This window comes from Rissa tridactyla, chromosome 9, assembly GCF_028500815.1.
Source record: "Rissa tridactyla isolate bRisTri1 chromosome 9, bRisTri1.patW.cur.20221130, whole genome shotgun sequence".
In the NCBI taxonomy this organism is placed as follows: Eukaryota; Metazoa; Chordata; class Aves; order Charadriiformes; family Laridae; genus Rissa; species Rissa tridactyla.
Window position 1 is genome coordinate 8,115,766 of NC_071474.1, and position 22,842 is coordinate 8,138,607.

Genomic DNA, 22,842 nt, shown 5'->3' on the forward strand with positions numbered 1-22,842 from the left:
GGTTATGCAATCCTGAATTCAGTTCAGTGTCCGAACCCACTGCAGTTCATGTTTGTGTGAAGCACCGTAAGGGATTAGTCATCATTTCTACATCAGATGAACTTTAACTCTTTCCTTCAACATCAAAAGTATTCAAATTAGTGAGTGATCTATAAAATTTTCTTATATAAGAAACTTTTTTTTTTTCTTTACTTTCCTGGGGCTTTTGGAACGCTTGGAAACACCTGAAGTATGAATGCTGTGCTTGTTAAATAGCTTTCAAATTTATGAATGGTTGATTTGTTTGAACCCATTCTAGCACATACTGCTTGCAGGTGTTTTCCGAGTCTCATATACAATGCATATTGATGGTTACAAAAACAAGTAGGAGCAAGAAAGTGTTTGTGTGCACTTGAATTTTGTGTGTCACTAAAGATTGTGGGTGCAAAGTTGATCATACCTGTAGAAAGCCTCTATTACCCCAACACTTCTGCAAATAGCGTTGGAGTTCTAATTTGTCAAATTTCTAAGAAGTCTTGGGTTTAGATGCTGGTGACTGCGTTAAGTCTGGTGCTGGGTTTTCACAGGAAGGGTTGTTGGCTTGATTTAAATTGCCTGTGCTAGACACATGTTGTGCAATCGCCACCAAGCCCAGCATCCTGTCCCAGTAGGCACTGTTGCTTGTTTATCCCAGGTCACAGTTTGTCTGATCTAGTATTTTCAGTGTAATAGTATAACAACAATAACAATTCAGAATTTGAATAAGGATGTAAGATTAAATTTCAGTTTAGTTTAGTTTTTATTTATTTTTTAGTTTTTATTTATTTATTACAGATAAGAGCATCTAAATTCTAGCGTTTCCTAGCCTTTCACTGTAAGCATATTACTTGGGGCTTTGTTTAATTTAAGAAGAAGAAAAAAAGAAGTAGTTTGGTGGGTTGTTTTTCCTTCTTTATCACGTGAATCTAGGGGGTGATGCTTTCAGAAAAAACCCACAGCTGTTGTCAGACTTACAGTAAGATCATAAGAGCCGGCAACGCTATTGAGTTTGTTTTGTTTCAGGCAATGTCTAGCTCAGAAATCTGAAGGGGATATCCCCAGGAAATAACACCTTGAGCTCCCACACCGCCTTCCTTGCCCATTTGTAAAAGTGTGGAACAAATATTCCTAACACGAGGTTCTGCTTGACCCACTAAGGCTTTTTTGTTCCTCCTCTGATCTTTTCCCCCTCCTCTTCCTTTCCCCTCTGTTCAAAACCCGTTATCTCCATATGAGAAAACATGCCTGCCAGGAGCACTGGCACTGCCGAATTTCAAACCATTGTCACCCAGCACCATTTCTGCAACTTTTGAAGGCGGGCAGAGCTTTTACTTGGGTTTTTTGTTCTCCCTTTCTCACTTATCTTCCCCCTTCTTAAAAGTATCTCGCCTGTATCTGCAGGAAGCCGGGAGCCGCGCTGTGTCGGTGCAGGCTTTCCTCTCCCTCTTTCCACCGCTCGCTGGCCCAGGGCCATCCTATCTGCTCCCCGGCGAGACGAGGAGAGATTCAGCACATGAGTATGGTACGGCTCCTCCTTTGCCAGGCACGAGTCTTACTCGGGCAATGCTCGGAGGTTTAAAGAACACTACCTATCGTCTTGTCTTATGAGCCAAATGGGCAGGAGGTGATGCTGCCATTTAAGCAATCTAATCAGCCCCTGTATCGAGCAGGGCATGGCCTGAGAGTAGTTTGGAGGCTTGTTTGCGTCTCCTCTCACCCTGTTTAGGGTCAGCATCCTTCTTTGAGCCACCTTTCTGCGGATGAAGGGCCAGCTGGTAAGTCTGTCCTTTCCAGAAGCCATCAATTTCCCTTCTGGGTTTACATCCACGGGACAGCAGCCTCCAGCAGAAGTAGCAGGGGCCAGAGGCGGAGGATTTCTTCCAGGCTTTTTCAGGGGGACACAACATGGTTGTGCTGAGCATGGAGCTAGTGAACGCTGTCAACCTTATCGGTCAGCCCTCGCTTTTTTAACCAAGCAAGATACTTTATTCTGCAGAAGTTGGGCTCAAAGATTACACCAATGAAATTTTCAGTTCTCTGGTTATCTTTTATGTATGTTGATGAGAAGCTGTTGAAAAGGGAGGATGAGAAAGAATTGACCCAGGACGGTTAAACCTCATAAGACAGATTTCCCTTGCTGCTAGCAAACGGCAGCAAACTGAATTTTTGTGCTGAATGGAAGCAGATTTTCAGACTTGAATGCTGGAGTTTCTATGTACATTTTTGTTATTAAGTCTTCAGTAAATATTTGCATATCTATTTTTATCTCCTAGTAGACCAGCTTGGGTATGCACTTGTATACAATTACTGCAGAAATTCCCAATCTGTACAAAATAAGGATCCTTCACAACCAGGCAGTACAAAATACATAACTGCAAAGCTTTTTTTCCCCTGGAAGAAAGTGTGTTTTTATCATCTCTCAATAAAAACCAGGGCTTGCAGTGAGACATGCGGGAGTGAAACAAACAGTTAAGCTCAATGTATGAAGACAAACGTGCAGGAACATCTTCTCATGTGATCTACGTGCCCTTGGAAGTGATTGCCCGAATGACAGAAATAGCAGTGTGCAAACAAGTTAACACTTGTGAATACCTGTTTTTGCTCTCTGCTGCGGGCCATCAGTGCCGGGATGCAGCGGTGTATGAAAGGGATGATTTGAAGGCATCAATAGATTGAGCCATCCACTACCTTACTGCTTAATTTTGGGCAACCTGGGTGACTGCTACTGAAAACGAGAGTTTGGAGTTGTTCGTTGTTGGCTGGGTGGGGGAAAGAGCTTCGTTTTTCAAAAGGTTTAAAGCACTTTATGAGAGTGTAACACAGATCGGCAGCTTGAATATGAAAAGAAATTGCTGTCTTTGTAAGCAGAAGTGATTATTTGATCGGTCTGGGCCATGTGAAGGTGGCGAATCGCAGAAGCTGTGGAGTGTTGCAGGGGACTGTGCCTGTCATCTCGCTCCAGATTTTGAGGCTTTTTGAAGTCTCTGAGGGTCCTTTAAGGCTCACGTTGTACAGGCTGCTTTGTGGGTGCTGATTTGAAGATGCTCGTAAGTGTACTTGAAGCTGATGAGAAAGTGGAGCAGACTCATCATGCTTGGTTCTTTAATCCGGCTGATGTTGTCCATGAATGGGTGAACATGGATTTTGTGCTGACTGCCTCGTTGTACTCTGAGAGTGGCCCTGAGTACAGTAGTTTTGCATATATGACAGCTGAAAAGAAAAATACTCCAGACAGAAATGTCTGTGTTGTTTCCTTGATAAAGGAAGGTCATTTCTTTAGTCACTTCTAATGACTCAGTTGACTTCAGTGCCTCCATGGATTTGTACTAATCACCACCAAAAACTGGCCGCATACTTCTGTTTCTCTGTAGAAATATTGAGTCTGCGTAAATCAAGACTAGTTCTACTGAAGTCAGTTGATTTAAACGGTGGTGAAGGGTGGAAGACGTAGTTTTGCTTTGTCTGAATTTCCCTGCAGGTTTAGCCCAAAATGAGTCACAGGAGCGGATGGGTGGCTGTTCCGGGGCAGAGTGGGGACAGCCACTGCCACCACCGACGTCTGCACAGGTTTCTCTGCCATGTCATGAACTGTCCGACCGTTTCCCTACCCTGCTCTGCCCATTCCTGTTGCCAATCGTGTTATTGTTTGCTCGTTACAACTTTGCTTTCTAAATTGTGTGGTTTCCCAGAGAGGTAGCCCTGTGGTTTGCCTGAGCCCAGGGCTTCACCTGCCTATTAGAAAGGTTTGCTACTTTTAAAGTAAGAAACCAGCCGGCTAAGATGCTGAAAGCTGTGTGTGATTTTACCTGGTTGACGGTATACATTTCTATATACATACCTTCTTGAATTCCTTAATTATTTGCATAGAGTCTCTGTCCCAAACCCCCTGGAGGGTAATCTGTAGCTGTGCTGCAGAGCAAAGCTGGGGATGCCTGTTGTGGCTGGTCTCCATGACAAGGAGGGGACATGCTTTCGGCTTGGGCAGGCACTCGGTAGATGCAGCCCTAGTGAAAGGAAAACAGAGAAATTTCCATTTCTCACCCCCCTGAGCAGGTCAGCCAAAGCCCCCGCTCCCGTAACGTTCCTGCTCAGCTCCACATCTCTCCTGGGAGATGCAGCGCTCAGGAGGGACCTGTGTGAGCTGCTCTGTCCTGCGACAATTAAAACAGATCCTGAGTTTCCTGAATCAGTTCTGATTCAAAATGAAATCTCTAAATCTGAAGCTTTAGATGAACACCTCAAGAAGATAAATGTTTCCTCACCCCCTTAAAGGGGCGATGTAGCCTCTGTGCAGCTCAGTGAGACCTGAGGAATTACTGCTTTGAGTCACAAGCCTGTGCAAAGTCAGGGTTTGACATTCCAAAAGAGATGACTGAATAGAAATTTCTATTGAGTGCATGTAACTGCTGAGTTATTTTTTCATTCCGATCTACAGCAGCATCTTTTTTTCCTTTCTTTTCTTTTGATTAGTAAAAAGAAACTCTGGGACACTGCTGCAGAAGGACAGCTGTCTCACAACATTGAGAACATCTTGCACAGAAGCAGTTTCACAGGGCAAGCTAAATTCATTTCAGGAGTGAAAAAATTGCTACAATTTGATGGCTGTTGGGTGTTTGTGAAGTGGTCTGCTGGTTTCAGTGTAGAAGTTGTAGTATCAGTATCACAGTACTCCCCATTCCTTCTAACTTGTCCTTCTGCAGTCCGTCTTTCAGGTGTCTGTTTTTCTGCAATAGCTGCTTTCGTGATCTACACCTAATAAATTCCATTTAAAAAAGCAATTCTTGTGCCCTTTGCTGCTAGTCTCTCGTAGTCTGGGGAAAAAAGCAGGTCTCTCTACCTGACAAAGACCTTGTGAAATAAAGCTTGTGGCTGGCATTAACTCCAAATCACGTTAATTTTCAAGACTGAGGAGTGTGCGTGTGTATTTGTCTGGCCCTGGAGCCGGTGCTCTGTTTCACTCGGGCCGTTGATTAGATGACTGTCCAGAGTGAAGAACAGCGTGCGTGTCCTGCAATGCAGCATCCCTCCTCGCCTGCAGATTAACCTGCCCTTGTTTCATTGCAGAGAGGAAGCCAGGGAACCGGACTCCTGGAGCACCTTGTCTCACACTGTGCACTCGGGGGACTACAGCGTGAAGCACCACCGCGGGCTGGATGTTTACATGCTGACAGCTGAAGCCAAGCAAGGGGTAGCAGCCAGCTTGGAGAGTGACATACGGCACCTTCAGATGCACATGCAGAGCCACCAGCACAGGGTAAGGAAAAGGCTGAGGTGATGACAGAGAAGCGGAGCTGGCTGGTTGCAGGCTGGCACCTGTGGAGGACTTCCCTATGTAAGCACCCTTCGGGGGTATATTTACCTTGACATTTTCTCTGGATGTCATTAGCAAACATCCAGGTAGACATCTGCCTATTTTCTTCTCGTTTGAGCACAGGGAGATCTGATCAAGTTGTACTAGGCAGCAAATTTTCCCTCTCAGAAGAGAAACGGGTTTGGGGCTGTGCAAAGCTGGCTTTGCTTGGCCTTGTGGGCTCTCTCTGCTCCCAGCTCCTGCCTTCTCCATTAGGCTGGGACCTGCTTGGATGGGCAGGGAAACCTCCCTGGAGGTGGACTGTCCCTCCACAGTGTCTGTCAGCCATCAGGCAGGCTCCGGCACAGGGCTGGGTCTGTGGGGGCTGCACATGGTGGGTACATCTCTGTTCAGATGGAAATTTCAGGGTCAGAAAGGAGACTGAGGGGAGAGTCTCTGGGGCAGGTGATGGAGAAAGCAGCCGTTTCCTTAGCACCTTGGTGTAGGACTCAGAGGACGAGCCTGCCCTGGACACACGGGGTGTGAGTCCATAGCGGTTCCCTCGCTGCGCTCCTCTTGGGACCCCATGGTGGTTGGACTGTAGGAGCCATGAGGCTTTGGAAGGGCTTCCTCTTACTGCTTTAAAGTAGGTGCCACAGGGACTCGGTTGGGTCAGGAAGGTGAAACAGTGTGACACTTCTGTGCCACTTCTCAGAAACACCTGTGCATCTTGCACAGCGGGCATCACTTGTGGGAGTTTCTTTATCAGCTCATAGATCTGCTGTTACAGAGCTGTGAGGTCTAAACAATAGTATATTTTTGTTCCTTTACTTCAGGGGGGAATCATTGTCTGCAGGCAGTGGGCTGGGGGGACGTTCAGAGATATGGGCCACCCTGAGCCATTCTCACCCTTCCCTGGGCACCTGAGATGTTAGTTACTGCCGGTCTCAACAGGAACTGGTGGCATGAGTGGCAAACCCAGGCTAACTGTGAAATCGCTTCCCCTTTCCATCGAAAGACACTAAAGCACGGTGGCATATCCAGCGTGCTTGTTTGCTTGTGCGAATGCCAGATGGGTACATTTTGCCTGACAATGAAATCAGAAAAGGCTATGTTTAGACTTTTTCTTTCCAGCACTGTTTCACTTCACATCTAATCTGATTTGAATTTGGAAAGCAGCCCTGTAATTATTTCATTTAGGTTCATTTCGGGTCAGTTAAAAGCCAGTTGACTTCCTTTGGAGACGGCTCTATTTTTCAGGCAATCGGCAGAGTGATTTCACCATGAGGATGCTGGGGCTGCCGCGGCCTCTCCTTGTGAAAAACTTGCTTGTTCCCAAGCAAGCATCACTGTTGTCTGTGTCTGTCTGTCCTGGTTGTGTTGTCTGTGTCTGTCCATCTTGGCTGGGAACCAGCAAGCGCGGTCTCCGTGCCCTGCTGCAGGGTTCTAGCCACCAGACGGCTGGCACGCCGTTTGATCCTTTTTTCTTTTTTTTTTTTTTTTTGCCCTTGTTAAAAAATAGCTACAGCCTGCGGGTACCGCTGCACGCAGAGCCCTGCGTCCCATTCCTGGCGCTGTGCCGTGGATGGAGATGCCGTGCTGCCTGCCTCCAATGCTAACTTTATCTTGGGATGCCTCAAAAGCAGGGAGCTCTGGCATAGGTGACCGCATATGTGGGGGCTGAGCAGCAGGATGATTTTAAAGAAGGAGGTTCATGGTAAACACCAGAAGTATGTTTAATGGTCTGTGATTCAGTGGCAGTGCTCATTGTTTGCAAACCCCAGAGAGTGGAAAGAAGAGTAAATGCAATATCCTCAACATAGCGGTGATGATTTTAGCCACTGTTTGTATATGCAATACCCAGAAGGTTCCCTGTGATGCATCAATTAACTTATTGGCCATTTTAATATTCAGGGAGAAAAGGGGCGTTTAAGCTGACATTTTTTGGTATGAAATTCTATTTCTTTAAGAACTAGAGTCTTAAACCAATTTTGCAGGGACCTGTTTAAGTTAGGCTTTTAGGATGCATCTACTTTTGGGAGTATTTTTACAAATAAATGCAAAAAAATAACAGTTTTGAAGTAGTTAATTAGGGTTTTGTATTTGTGGGGAGTCACAGGCACTTACTGAGAAAACAGCGTGACCTCTGAAAGCTTACGGTGCAAAACCCTGCGCCTGCCACAGAAAATCAAGGGAGCTCGGTGGGGTGTACACTGTAGGATTGAGGTCACTCGTTAATTTAACAAGTCGGTTTTTCTAAGATGTGAACATTGATATGCAGCAAAGAGAATAAAAAAGAAGGTATTGAAAGAGACGGTTATTTTAAATAAAGGTTTGATTGTATCATACTATAAAAGCTTCAGGGATCCTTGACAAAGCAGATGCTCTGGAAGGAAAATGCAGATTAGAGAGGAACTGAGTACATTGCTACTGTTCCACACAATGCACGTATTAATTTTAATAGTATGTCATCGTTTTCAAATTCTTATATCCATTTAGGAAGTAAATTTCAGATATTTAATTATGCATGCAATTCTCTGGAATAGATTAGATGATTAGTTCAGTCCTAGGAGTAGGAGACAAGTGGCAGTGTTTGGACATCGTCAGCCAATTCCCAGGTCTGAAGTAGCGTTTCCATTAATACAGAGAAAATCAAGCAACGCTGTTGAGAACTGGGGAGGGCCGTCGGGCGGTGATCTGAACTTGCTTTTAGGTAGCATTTACTCAAGCCCTTTGGGACTAGGCTGGTATATATTTGCATTTTTTTGGCAGACTGAATTCTGCTGTTTACTGATCTTGAATTTAAGTGCACTCAAGAAATATGACTACAGCTGCTTGCAGAGCAATTACAAAGATTGCAGTTCTTCTCAGTGGTGGCAGATGGTGTAACAAGGGGGCAGAGGGACAAATTTCAGCTTCAGGGTGTTGAGGCTGACCGTTAGGAAAAACTTCTTCATGGAAGGGTGGTGTGGCAGGGGAACAGGTTGCCCAGAGAGGTGGCGGGTACTCCACCACTGGAGGTTTTAGGGACTTGGCAAGATGAAGTCATGGCTGACCTGATGTTAAGTTGCCGATAGTCCAGCTTCGGGCGGGAGGTTGAACTAGATGACCTCCAGGTGCTCTTTCCAAGCAAAATCTCTGTCATTCTAGTAATTTCGATATTACTGCGTAACAAAACCAACACGTAAAATACCCGCTGCAGTTTGTTTGTAACTCTGTCCCAAGGGACACCAGATAGAGGTAGAAGGAGGGAGGAAAGAATCACATCAAGGAGGAAGGAATCACATCAAATAGGATTATGTAGATACAGCTCTTGTAGATGATGGATACAGTGTAAATATGTGACAGAGTAAAATAATAAAATATATGTGTTTTTCTTTTTTTGGTCTTGTTACAGAGTTTGAGGCAGACAGAGCCTGTACTGGGAGATCCTGGAGACAACTGTGCTAAAGGAGCAGAGCCAGATGGTCACCCGGGCACTACCTCTCAGAGCCTAGAAGAAATGGCAAGAGAAGGAAGGCAGGAAAGTCCATCTGATCTCGTTCAGCAGGACATCAGGCAGCTCTCAGACCAAACCGACCAGGAGGACAAATGCAACAGCAGGAGTTTGGGAGCTTTTAGTGATGCGCCAAATGACTTGCTGAGCCTGGGGGATGCAGAGAGCCCAGAGTGCTTCTGTGAAAGTAAAAATACAGTGACGTGGAGTAAAAAGGAAGAGGAGGGGCCAACCTCTGCTGAAGGCTCTGGGACTGTAGCAGATGAGAAGGACTGCATAGTGAGCCCGTGTGCAAGTGTAAACGGTGCCGTAAATCTTCCATCCTGTGGAAATACAAATGAGGAAGCTGGAATGACATCTGTTGGAGTTGGTTTGGATCAAGCCGGCTTGTGCAGTAGAGATAGCACCCATCAGGAAGCGCAAGCTGCCGAGGAGTGTGCAGCTGACAGTACTGTTACTGTGGTTGAAACTGCAGGCGAAGCCTCAGCTTCCTCGGAGGGCGTGGATGTGGCTATGGGCCAAACTGAATGCAGGAACTGTACAGGGGCGGCTGAGAGGGCTGCGGGCCAGCAGCAGGTAGAGGATGGGATGGCTGAGGCCGGTGAACGGAGGACGGCAAACCTAGAAGAGCAATCACCAGCTAAGGAAGAGTTAGCCGGTGCTGCTCAGCCCTTACTCAGTGGTTTTAATGGCACTGAGTGTGCAGATGGGGAGGATGCAAATGTGGGAGTGGTACTGGCACATGACGGTATGAATGCAGACAGTGGCACTGGTGATGTCTCTGTTGACCTTTGCAAGACTGGCGATGACAAGGAGACCGGGGCGGACTCAGGCACTGATCAGGTAAACAGTGGCTTCTCAAAAAGCCAAGGTGATGCTCGTATCGCAGCGGGGCAGGATGTCACTGCGAGCACCGGGGCAGCGTTGCCAGCAGTGAATGGAGTGAAAGTTCCCTTGTGTGCATCAAAACCTGGTCCTGGTTTGGAAATCCACGGCAGCGGGGAGCAAGAAGGGCAGGTGGAAGCAGGTTGCACAGATGGGAAATCCGGCTCACCCTTACTGAAAGATAGCGTGGAAACTGATGACTCTGATGCTAAACCTGAAAACGATGATGGTGGATCTAATCAAAGCAGTGCAGACCCTGCGAGTTGCCAGGAGAGCGGTAAGATGAGTGAACATGCAGCTGAAGCAATGGAGGGCAGCAAAGCCTATGAAGTGGAACCAGCAGGAACTGATACCAGCAGCAGCATAGATGGAGGAAGCGCAGATTCTGCAGATGGAGCTCAGGAAGTTGCTAGCTGTTGCCCTTCTGCTGATCAAACTGTTGTTAACAATGAAATGGGCGACAGCTTAAAACTGGACGCTGCTCAAGAGAGCAAACGTGAACCTGCATCGCTCCCTCTGGAGGATGTGAGCACATGCCTGGCAGAAAAAGAGCCTGCACAAAGCGAAGCAGAGATAGCAGAAAGTGCTTTGGAGCAGGAGGGACTGAATGGTGAGAAGAAATCACTCTGTCCCCTACCCAGAGGAGAGGGACTGGCTGCGAGTCAGGAGGGAGACGCTGCAGTGGCACCTCCCGGGCAGGAGGCAGCTCTGCAAGGTAATGACCCTGGATTAGCTCCATGTGCCAAGGGCGCAGGCTGTGTGGAGGGTAATTTAATAGGCACACCCTCTGTAATTCATAATGAAGAATCTAAACAAAACCAGGAAGTGGTGGCAGCAGGCTCGGCAGAGCTCGCCCAGCAGCGCGGCGGGGAGCATGGCAGGGTAGCTGCCAGGGCTGGCTGGCCTGGGGACCATGTCGGGGACGAGGGCTCTCCGGAGCAGAGCCTCTCGGAGGAGGCTGAAGGAGGCAAAGCTGAGCCTGACCAGGAGGCTTGTGCAAGTGGCAGGGAGCAGATACTGTCGGAGGAACTTCTTACCTCTGTTGTGAAACCCTCTGCCTGCACTCAGGGGGGGCCTGCGGCAGGCGGCAACAATATGGATGCTGGGCTGAAAGGAATGGTCCCTGCTGAAGAAGCCTGTGAGACCGGGGCAGTGGGTGAAGGAGAAGGCACCATGCATGGACCTGCATTGGCAGGCGAGGCACTGGGTGCAGAGAGCAACCCTTGTCCAGATGCAGGGCTGAACCGGGAATGTGATCCCAGTCAAACCCAACAGCAAATCTCCCCGTGCAGCAGCACCCCCGAATTACGGGATGCTTTGGAAATGGGAGCCCTGAGCGGTGCCTCTGAGGGTAAGGAAGCGTTAAGGCCGGTGGCAATAACCCCCATTGCAGCGTATCCGGAAGAGCAGGGGGATATGGAAAGCGTGCTTCCCCGGGCAGCACTTCAGCCCATCGCAGAAGAGCCCACGTGCGACAGCGACTCCAGCACCGACACCATTTATCCAACCAGCGAGAGTGATGCTGGTCCCACTGCAAAAGCAGCTCAGGGGGAGGTCTCGGCTGAGCCCAACGAAAAGCAAAGCCGAGCCATACCCGAATTGCCCTTCTCACCGTGTTCGTGCCGTTTACATGCTGTTGAGTCACTGGAAAATGTGGGAGTAAAGAGTTTGGTTTCGGCAGATGATGTCTCCTCTCTGGATAAAGTTCCTAAAATGGTAAAAAGTTTTGATGCAGTGGTTTTTGCAGCAGAGACACCTTGTTCCCCGGAATTACCAGCCACAGAAAAAGCGGGGCTTGAGCCCCAGACTGCAGTGGATGTGGGAGCCAGCCTTAACGGAGAAACGGGTTTAAGTTCCTCGACAAAGAAGAGGAGCGTCAGCCCATCAGTGCAACAAGCTGAGCCTGTTACAGGTAGGAAAAATCAGTTGGTTTCCTACTTTTTAGTTTTTTCTTTGTAGGTGTGCCTCTAGCATCTCATCAGCAAAGGAAGGGAAATAAGAGCCGGAGGCCTGCCTTGCAGAGGAAGTGTAGGTGTTTGGGGTTTTTCTTCTGAGAAAGAAGAAATCTGAAGTTACGTACTAAAACTTTCAGTTCAAATGCGTGTTGCTTGGCTGGCACTGGAGGTAAGGGCAGGACATCATCTCCTATCAGTTTGTGCAGAGGAATTTTTAGCACGTGAGTCCTCCCTGGAGAAGGAATGAATGGGAGGGAGCTCTTTGGATTACTGTATCTTCAAGTTATATGCTTTCATGTGGGCCAGAGGGTTTATTTGCTTAGTGCTATTCCTTCTCTTCTCCCCTTTATTTTTGCTAACGTGGAGTCAGAGGGTACAACGGGGCATTTTCTTTGCTCATCTACTTGAAACAGCTGCCAGTGTCCTTCTGAACTGCGCAAAGCCACTTCCTAATTGGCGGTATTAGGTCATTTAAAAGAGCCAGTGAGCCCTACCCCCACCGCCTTTTCCGGGCTGCAAAGTTTTTTTGTTGGGCAGAGCAGCTGGGGGTGTTTTCCAGTGCATTTAAGCAGTACTGGAACTCAGTTTCGCTTGCTGCCATCGGCTGGGAAGCGGGACCGGCATTCCCCGCAGATGAGTGGTGATGGGAGAAAGCGGTGGAACTTGGGGGACGGCGTAGACATCTGATGCCCGTGCGACAGGAGCTAATAGAAAACTTCGCCAGGTAACTCAGAAAAGGGAAATTAAGGGATAAATTGAATGAAAGAGAAATGGCTTTGTTGCTCCAGCTTGGAATTAAATCATAGGTGAATTTGCTACTGAAGCCATGGAGCTAATCTGATCTTTATATTCCACCTGTTCAGGCAGCTGTTGAATGGAAGCAGCTGAACTTTTTCAGTTGCCATTTTCTTCTTTGCTATGAGAAAATGATACAGTGTCTCTTGCTTTCCCAGCACCAAACAAACAAAACATTTAAGCGATTAAAAAAAAAAATGTGCCATGGTGTAAATCAGGAAGTTATAAAGCTATTTCACTGCTTTAACGCTGGGAGCAGTTTCTTCAGCCTGAATGCAGAATGGGGTGATGACAGAGGATTTGTTCTGATATGTGACAGCAGAATAACTGGGGGCAGGGGAAAAGATTGATTTCGGGGGGAGTCAGTGATGGGTCCAGCAAATCCTTTTCTCGTTGAGCTCAGGAGTTTTAGAAAGTTTATGTGTCTGGAGATAACCAGTAAACGTTCATCGGGAGATCATTAGTAAATAAGCAGAAAGGTTTAAAAGCGGATTAGCAAGCCGTTTTTCAGAAAGAAGCTATTTTAGTGCTGTGGCAGAGTGACAGTTCAATAGGACGGGAGTGGCTGTAAGTCAATACCTGGCAGCGCTCCTTCCTTCTGGGAGCCTCCCGCTCTGCTGGCTCTGTCCGTACAGTCCAGGTCTTTATCTGTGGTTGGATTCTTGGAGACATGACATTGTCTAGGCGAGGTTTTAAAAGGAGAAGGGACTAAACGGTCCAATAAGATGCTGACTGAAGTAGGAAAGCAATATTAAGGCATCATTCTGTGTTAGGGTATGGAAAGCGGGGGGGGAAAAAGGAGGTGATCCTGTCACTGATTTAAAATACATAAGGATTTACAGCTTTTGGAATACAACGGTCTGACCTCTCCAAAAGGAAGAGTTGATATTTGCAATGGGATGCTGCACAAAGCAAATTTCAGCTGGAATATCTTCTCTTGAGGAACTTTAGGATTGCTCTGAGGCAAAATGTTAGGGAAGCCCAAATAAAATATTAGCTTAAAGTAGAGACAAGTGACTGCTGTGAATCCAAGCTCACTATTTGAAATATTTCTGAAATTCACCTCCTATAAAGCAGCATCTAGGACTCTGATATGGCAGTAATCCCAGAGAACAGATTTATTGTTGTTTATTATTATTGCTGTGCACATGCTTCATGTTGATGTCTAAGCTTTGGATAGCGTGTTTTGTGTACTAGTTCAGTGGCAGCCTTCAGTTCTTTGTGTCAGTTCTTCTTTCCTGTGTCAGTGCTGGGGAGTTTTCCCTTGCAGCCTGGGTTTGTACAGGGTATTTTCTAGCCATGCAGGAGTCATCGGTGCTCAGCTGAATGAATCAGATCTTTTTTTTGATAGACTACAATAAAACCTTCCCAAAGGAAGTGTATCTCACGAGGCCATTTCTCAGAAACACGTGTGGTCGGAGGGTTTTATTGTCATGGTAATTTATCAGAGATCTAACTGGCTGATAGTTGCAGTTTCCATTACTCCAAATCATTGACTTCTTTATATTTTTTTTTACTTATATTGTGAAATTGCTGCCAAATATATACCTGTTTATCTCATTGCCTGTCCTTAGTTTCACCCTACCCCCAAAACAGAGACCTCAAAGGGGTAATTGCCTTATCCAGACAAATATCTAGTGACTGATCACAACATTGAAGGAAGGTGATGAAGCTGGAAGATTCTACTTTCATAAGGCAGCTCCTCATGCTGTTAGCTTTGGGCTCAGAACTGCATTACGATTGAGTAATGGCTTCTTCAAGAGCATTATTTGCACGTCAGGCAGATGTATGCTACTCAGTAAGAAGGCAGGCAGTTAGTATATGAAATGATACCACGGTAGGCAGGCTGGGCAAGAAGAGAAGAAATGGCATGTGTCTGTGCTGACAAAACACCTCTGAGTAGATGCAGCTTCTTGGCAGAAAGCGACCCCAGCAAGACTAGGTCGTGTGGTTGGGGTTTGGCATCTTAAATTAACAAATACTGTAAACACTGCTTCCTAGGTCTCCTCCTGGGAGAAATATCCCTAGTGGATCTCAGCATTTAAAGAAAACATTCATTGCCATATAGAAGAATTTCACCTTATTTTGAATTTTACCAGTCTTCACTTCATTCTCATCGATGGCATTTTCCCTGTGGGAAAGTACTTACTACAATTTCCTTCCCCTGGTAGAGAAGCAGGATGAACCACTAACAAATGTCACTGATGATACCACCCATGCGATAATATGCTCTGTGCCCCAGAGACCTCTGTGATTGCATTTTCTTTTGGGATATGTTTCGTAATTAAAGCTTAGGAGAAAATGGCAGAGAGCAAAAAGCTGTCCACTTGAATTTCATCCTGAGGGTACATGGCTTTGTCTTCCAGTTCTTACCCAGCATGGAGTATCGTTTACACCGCTTGCTCCTCCTGTCCTCAGTGTACCAGAGGTTTCTTCCTTGCGTGTTTGTCTTTGAACCAAGATCTCAACCATCATGACATTGCTGTGACCCCGAGGAGATCTCATTGTGACCGTGATCTCTGCTTTGCCAACAAATGGGACCCACAGAAATTTGTAGCATTACCTCTGATTTCTGAGAGTCTGCCCGCAAACTCATCTAATCGAGACAAAATCACGCCATTTTGACTTAATGCTGTTGGATTAGTTTATCGATAGAGCATTGCAAAACCAGATCGTCCCAAAATCAAGGGTAGACTTTAATGCCAATGGAAACCCATTGGTGACAGTTGTTAGAGCAATTTCCCCGTGAAGATGGGAGGCTCCTCTTGCTAAATCCCTGAACGGATAAACTCACTGCAAACATACGTCGCCCTTAAGAAGGCGTTGTCATCCATCCAACGTTTGTTATTACTAGAAATGAGAGAGGGAGTGGGATTGGGATTAGAGGGGAGCTTAGCCCTAACAGAGCCACTCTCCATCTGGGTGGCTTTGGTCATATCACTTAACTCCTCTAAAAGTATCCTGTGTGTCAGGAGAGTTGTTGGCGTAGGGTTGAAAGAGGATTGGGATATTGACTTCATGCCAGGAAAAGGTACGTAGAAGGGAACCCCAGGGGAATGGTGACTAACAAAAGCTTTGCTGGGCAGAGAAAGCGTCTGGGACATGATGTTTGTACCACTGCGGCGGTGACACCATCATGGGAGTGTGAGGAAGAGGGGAAAATCAGCTGAGACTTTGTAAACTCCAGCAGAAAAGGGTTTGCCTCTTTCTTTTAGGGCCAGGGACCTAATCGTCATCCTTAAGGCAGTGCAGGTGGGCTAAGTTTTTGAAGCTTGTGATTTTATTTTTTTTTCAACACTTAAAATGCCTGTTGAGAGAAGGCAAGGCTGGTTTCTTGCGTTATCTTCAGGTTATGGTAAAAAGAAAGACAGCAAAAAATGTGGGTTTTTTTTTTAACTAGACGAACGGGAGCCAAGAAAACACATGGACAAATACATGCAGATGTGCTCAGCCTCACCTAGAGCTTTTCAGGAGTTTTACCCCGTGCTTGCTGCTGTTTCATAGTTTCCTTCAGTCCCAGACACGATAGTTGTAAAACTAATAACAAACAAGCAGCAAAGTCAGGAATGAAACCAGATGTTGGAAGTCAAATGGACTTGTTGAAGGGGGTTTTGGAGTTGGGTTTTCTTTCCTTTTTTTTTTTCTTGAGACTGGTTTGAATAAACAGAAGAATACCAGCAGCACTGCGAGAAGTTTGTTTTTAAATTGCCTGTGCGAACCCTCTGTTTTCACAGGGAAGTTGGAAATGAAAACTGAAGACGAGGTGGATTTTCTGAAAGACCGTGATGGGAGCGCAGCCCGCGAGGAAGCGGTGAGTGCCACTTATGCGTTGTCACCTTGTCTTTTTCTGTGCTTTTTAAAGAAACGCCACCGCTGCTGCGGCCGGCCGCCTAACCTGCTGGTTTCCTTTCTGTCGCCTTTGCAAAGCTGAACAGCGTCCATCACCATGACGTCGTTTTAGCCTTTTAAAAATACCGTGGGCTTTTTTAGACCGTGCATTTTTCAGCCACTGGATTAAGCCACATGTATTTGTTCTCAGTAAGTGACATAGAGATTGACCCAAAAGGTCCCTCATGAGGCGGGGCTGTAGCAAGATTTATATATAATTTGATAAAAGCGATGCCCCGTAATGTGCTTTGGGGTTGGTGATGCCGCGTTTGGGGGCTGGCAGCGCCTCCGAGGTCCCGGCACGTGTGTGGTCGTGGGGAGTCGCCCCATCCCCTCTCCAGGGATTTTCTGGGAGAGGGAAGCGTGGCTGCGGCCGGTGTTGGTGCGTGCACAGGCTCCGAGGTCTGAAGGCATTGCTGGCCGGGAGCGTTAGTGCCTTTCCTGGAAGGAAAATTAATAATGGGAATACATACAGGAATCGAATGTGGGGGGAAACGTTGTATTCCTCACGTCGGTGAAACAACGTAGAAAGGTCATGCCAGGCATCAGAAATTAGTTGATATTGTTTTCTATTACTTGTGCTTTGCCATATTTAAGGACTGTCTATGATTTAAAAAAAAAAAAAAAAGTGAATATTGGGCTTGACAGGAACATAATTTTGGTTTAAATCGCCCCTAATATATATTCAACTTTTTCAGGAGCCCGGGTTTTTTAGTGTTCCTTTCTTACCTGGATTTGCATTTGCTCCTCTCTTTTATGTGTTGTTTCTTCTTCCTGAAAAGGAAAGTGTTTTGTAAATGCTAGATTGCTCGCAGCCTGTGTTGGTGCACGTTGCTGTTGAGCAGCTGTGTTTGTGTGTTACCGTACCATTATGAAGCTGTTAAAAGAGAAAATATTGCGGGGATGAGTTAACGTTGCAGGGTGGAGCATCAAAAAAACTTTGCTCATCCTGCAGTAAAGCTCTTTAGGCGGCAGAACGCTCTTGCCAAAGCTTGTAATAAAATCAGGTTTATTTTGGTTTTAACAAGTTAAGGCTTAATTTCTGTAGCTGTTTGCTCCGTGAGTTAGCCAGGGACTAGAGCAAATAACTTTCCAAGCTAAAATTTGTGGTGTCTGATAAGTAAGTCTTTTGTTACTGGAATGCGTGAGTGTAAAGGTGCTGATGATTTTTTTTTTACCAACCCTTTATTAAAGGTAATTTTCATGACTAATACTTAGGTGTCTGGTCGTAAAGAACGATATCTTTAGAAAATGCAAATTAGGGCACTGCCTTTTGCTTTCAAACAGGGGAAAAAAGAAAAGAAACATATTGATTTTGGCTTCTATTTTGCATGTTGTACAGGCATTTTGATTTTTTTGTGTGTGTGCTTTCATCTCTTCTTCCTCCCTCTCCCACCCCGTCAAACACCTCTTTAGAAATCTGGCTTTTCTGGTGCAGGAATGGGAGCGCCAGGGGAATGGAAAGTTTGCTGCAGGACTGACAGGGTTTCCTGTTGCTAAGTTCAACAGAAACAAAATAACAACTGCACTATATTAAGGTCATTTAAAAAAAAAAAAATCAGTGGAAGACTTATAAATAGAGCTTAATTCACACGTGTAGGCTGGGCAGGGAGCTGGCTGGTGAAAGCCATGGCGAAGCGTGCATCTCCTGCCACGTCCTGTCTCGGCTTTATTTAGTGCTGACTTTTTTTGTAGCCAGAAGTCTTTCAGGTGCTCATTCCCTTCTCATTACAGAGCCATTTTGTGGTTAGTAAAAGCGGTTTTCTTGACTTGGTGCAAATAGGAATGTTGTTGCTTGCACCTGGTCAGCTATTCAGCAGTCTCACCAGCGCTGTCGGCAACTTTGGACCTTGGGAATGGCATTAACTCCTCTTTTATGGGTGAGAATTCGCACAATGTTATTTATAAATATGCAATGTGGAAAGCTGTTTATATGCACAGACTATTAAAAAAAAATATGCTTCGGACCCTAAAAACTGCAACTTCTTGTATAGTGCAATCAGGCTGAATTGACAGTAAGCTTGAGCACGCTGGAAAAAGAAATGGGAAAATTCCTTCTTGTGACTTGGTTTCTGAAAGGCTGAGAATTAGCTGGATTCGTGATGCCAGTATTAGATGTGTAAGATTGCACATGCTTGCCCCTGTAGTTGTTTCAGAAGACTTTGCCTGAGAGAGGCTCTTGTGCATGTCATGGAAAAGCTGCAGCTGAAAAATGTTTAGGAAAATAATGGTTTGTAGGGTTATAAGCACTGAAAAGAAAATAATGGAAAAATGGTTTTTCCAATTAAAATGGGTTTTTAAAGTGACTGTTTCTTAAATCTCCAGAATGTTTTCTCAGAGGTTGTGTTTGTTCAGCTATAGAAATTCTGTAACCAGAATTTCCCAAGCTCCTTTCATGTTGGGCGGTGGGTGCTCATCCTGCCGGAGACTCCCCTGGTCCTTATCTTCCTGCTTTGTTTGGGAATCTTGAGTAGAGCTGGGGCAATAACTTGATGTGATCTATTAAAATTAGACTTTAGCATTTTTTAAATTGAATGACTTCAGATTCTTAACTGTGCTGAGAAATCTGGTTTGGCTTCTGCATACTGTGATATTAAAATAATTTAGACATGGCGCCTGGTGGCTCCAGCGTTACGAAAGCAAAGCGACAGTTTGAAATGAACTGTATCCTGATATACTTCTCTTCTTTTGTTGATCCCAGAAATGGGTGATCTTTCATTATTTGCTGAATAAGGTTGCACTGCTGGGTTCATCCAACGGCTTCGGTTGTCTAAGCCTGTGACTGACAAATTGTAGCTGGCTGACCCCAGAAACAGAGTTCACTGGGAAATAGCCTTCTCATTGCATTTATTAATTTCATTAGTTAGTTCCTATTGAATTTAATCCATCCTACCTTTACCACATGAATTAGCTTTTAATTAATGTCTGTATTTTCAGAAGTTGCAGTCTACCAGATAAACACGGCATTTCTAAATATCTTCGCAGAGAATGAAGCTGGAAAAAGATTTGCACTTTAGTCTCTCTACTGATCCAAGTAGTGCAGTAACATGTGATATATCAGCAAGGTCGCCTTCTGGGGGAAAATTTGCAATATTTTCAGTCATGATTTGGAAGATGGAAGTATGTTTACTTGGATGACGTCAGGTTGGGAGGGGTTGCAGACACTTGGGAGAACAGGGTCAGGGTTCAGAGTGACCTTAAGAAATTGGAGAGTACATCCAGATAAGAGATAAAAGCAGCCAGAGAGTGCTTCACGTGCAAAGAAGAAATCAAAATGCACATTTACGAAGTCAGGTTTAAGCTGGAGAGGGATGAGTAGAAAAAAAATGAGGATTTTTAGTGGACCACAAATGAATCATCACCGAGAGATTATTGCAAAAGAGACAAATATTGTTTTGAGTTAGATTGAAGGAGTGTCCTCCGTAAGGTGTGGGAGGTGACTTACTCGTGCGTGGCACTGCAGAGGCACCATCAGTGTCATTGAATCCGGTTTTGGGTGCCCTCCTCCGAGGAGGACACGAGTGTACTGGAAAGTGTCCAGAAGGAAACAACAACAACAGATTAAGAAACGTGAGAAGAGGTTGAAAGAATTAAATTTATTCAGTGCAACAAAAAGAAAACTATTGTGCAATCTAGCACTCTGCCAACATGTGATAGTGGTTATTAAAGTCCCAGATTTCCATGGCAGCTTAATTTACTGATTTGCTAATTTGCCAGGATGATTTAGGCTGGATGTTGAGAAAACATCCTGTTATCATCATGAAACTGTCGCAAGACCACCTAGGGAGGCTAGGAAACCTCCTTCCCTGGGAGTTGTTACAGATAAGATAGATGATGCTCTGTTGGGACAGAGCCCCAGGTCTGTTGCTGCCCATTGCTTTTGGTTTGTAGGTCCCCAGGTTTGTGCTTTGAACAGGGAGAAGAGGAGGGGACAGCTTGTCCGGAGTCCAGCAGAGTGTGCAAAGAAGGGGACAGGCATGGCAGGACCCTAGGAGACGGAGGTGGGAAGAAGGGATGGGCTGGACTGGGTGGAAGAGGGCTTGTGAGAGAGAGGAGAGACCCACACGGCATTGAGATGGGTGTTGGGATGGACAGTAGGTGTGAAGGATCCACAGATTTTTTTCTCCCCCTCAACTGTAGCCCTCCGTGTTCCTTTTCCCTGGAGTCAGCAGATAAATGGAGAAAATTACGGCCAAGGTGTACGGTGTCACCATCCCCTCTAGTGTCTGGTCCATAGGAGGAGAGCCTGGTGCTGGTGCTGGTTTGTTGGTCAAGTCAAGTAGCAGAGAGATGCTTCATGACTCAAAACTGCTGAATCTTGTCAGTGTCCCAATGCAAGGGGTTATTATAGTTCTCCAGGCTCGAGTTTATTTTCTTAGGAAGTAACTTTTTTAACGAACTGGTCACCCTGAGGACGTCCCAAAATTCAGGTTCCCTGTGCGCACTGAAGTCCGTTTGCTCCATGTGTCCGTATGTACATACTTGGGGTGGTGATTGTAGATCCCTGTTTTCCAAAGGGCCTGCAGAACAGTGTGGGACATTTCTGAGCGAGTGGCTGAAGTGTTAGAAACAAATCAGAGCGGGGTCCGGCGGTGGAAAGTGCAGCCTTAACAATAGGCTGCGTCCTCGCCCTGCCTCTTTAAAATCACTTGTGTAACTCTCTCTTTGTAAATGTTGTCCTGTAACTAGAGTAAACATGGAAAAACCCAGCCAAGAAGGAGCCTGCCCTAAGCCTGGCATTGCTGCTGGGAGGGTGACACACACATACCCACTGGGTCAAGGCTTTGGGCTAGTCATCTGCGAGGCCCTTTCTCACACCCACCAGCATCCTGTGGCTGCCCCGGATGCTCAAAGCAGAGGCTCGAGAGGTCTTGGAGGAAACTGTTTCAGACAGTCAAGCCCTGAGTAAATTCATCGCTGTGCAGAATAGCTCGCCCTGGGTTTAGCCATCTGTTCTGCGCATCGCTGCATAAGCTGGAGTTCCCGGTACATGCTGCAGAGAGTTAGAATAAATGCAGGGCGAAAGAAAAAGAAATTTAAACCAGGCTGGGATTGTTGTTTGGCCTTTACTATTACTCATGCTTTGAAATCTGTAGCAGGAAGGCGTTTATACAACTATTGTGGCAGGTTTTTTTGTCCTGTGCTTAATTTCCCTGGGTACTGCAGTTCCGAAGCCTTTTTCTCCCGAACGCTGCTAATCCTCAGCTCGAGACAGTCGTTTCCAAGCTCAGTCACAGGATTCACGGCTGTTAGCAAGAGAAGCAGGAACACGGACGACGAGCCAAATCTCCGACTCGGCACAAAGATGCTGCTCCCAGGTTTGGCTCGGCGCGAGCCTGCGACAAGACGGGGCAGATGAAGGTGCCTGCGCCGCCCCCACGGCTCGCAGCAGCCGCAGGGCTTGTGCTAGCCCTCGCAGATCTCTGGAGAGGGTGAGTTACTCCTCCTCCCCTACGCCTTCCCCTTCAGCCACCACAGGCAATGTTTTTTAGAGGAAGGATTGCTGTGTGCAGCCCTGATACTCTTGTTTTTTCATCATTTCCTCTAATAAAACTTCTGGCTCTGCCATCCTGCCGGTATCGGCTGCAAGGGAAGTTTATCCCTCAGCTTTTTCATACTCATTTTGAAAGCATCAAAAGTTACCTGCAATTTTATTTACCATCTGCAAATACTGTTGCCTCGACGGCAGAGCTGTGGATATATTCCTGCTGTAGTCTTGCAATGGATACAGACTGAAGGCAACTGTTACATATTATGAACCTTCTGCCCCTGACTTGCTTCAGACAAAGGGATTCGCTCATGTGAATTATTTAACATCAGTGTAGAGGCCCTTTCTAGTATCAGGACTCCATGATTTCACAAGTTTGTAAAACACAGAGCTAAAGGATTTCCATTATAGAAAATCCTGGTTTTGGAGTTCTCTTCCAGTGGTTAGATACATTAATTTTTTACACAGTCATGAAAGTATGGATCCATAAAATAATGGATGTATAAAACTGTTACTGTGGCAAAGGAATGCTGGCACTGAATATTATACCTTGAGAAGGAAAATACTGTTCTGTTTTTGAGTCGTTCAATCTCCTGTTTCATATGGATTCTTTTATTTGTGTTTGAAATCTCTTAAAGTTTTGTGGTGTAACTGTTGTATGGTAGACATGGTTACTGCACACTGAATTCCTGGTCTAAATATAGAGGAAATTAGGACGATAACATGGGAGACCAAATGTGGACTTTTTGATGGAGACCGCGTTATTATGACAAATAGGTGCTTTGGAGTGTCACATCACTGGGGTTTTATCCTTCTGAAGGAACCTGTCTAGCTCTAATATATTGGAAGCCAAAATTGGCACCCTACAACGTGGAGAAGCTAGCATTTATGTTTTTCTGTGGACTTATGTTTTTTGCAGTTCATTGGTAGTTACACTGCCTTAGAGGAAAACCTCATTAATACGAGGAATAGGTTTTTAATTATATTGCCGTACATTTGTTCTGGGATTTTGGGGAGTCACGCACTG

General features: G+C 45.8%; 2 protein-coding genes across 15 annotated transcripts in view; both read left to right on the forward strand.

Moving 5' to 3' along the window:
* The window catches only part of LOC128914471 (A-kinase anchor protein 13-like), a 115,523-nt gene extending 110,220 nt beyond the window's left edge, over positions 1-5,303 (forward strand). For all 6 annotated transcript variants that reach the window (XM_054213453.1, XM_054213449.1, XM_054213455.1 and 3 more), the window contains one exon: positions 5,083-5,303. In XM_054213453.1, the coding sequence (XP_054069428.1) occupies positions 5,083-5,293 (211 nt within the window). In that variant the 3' untranslated portion in view covers positions 5,294-5,303. The remainder of the gene's footprint in view (positions 1-5,082) is intronic.
* Positions 5,304-8,719: 3,416 nt separating this feature from the next.
* AKAP13 (A-kinase anchoring protein 13) overlaps positions 8,720-22,842 on the forward strand; it is a 104,177-nt gene continuing 90,054 nt past the window's right edge. For 8 of the 9 annotated variants that reach the window (XM_054213435.1, XM_054213436.1, XM_054213438.1 and 5 more), the window contains exons 1-2: positions 8,720-11,601; positions 16,174-16,250. In XM_054213435.1, the coding sequence (XP_054069410.1) occupies positions 8,811-11,601; positions 16,174-16,250 (2,868 nt within the window). In that variant the 5' untranslated portion in view covers positions 8,720-8,810. Of the gene's footprint in view, positions 11,602-12,176; positions 12,369-16,173; positions 16,251-22,842 lie in introns of those variants that run through there. The other variant, XM_054213445.1, reaches the window with a different exon arrangement.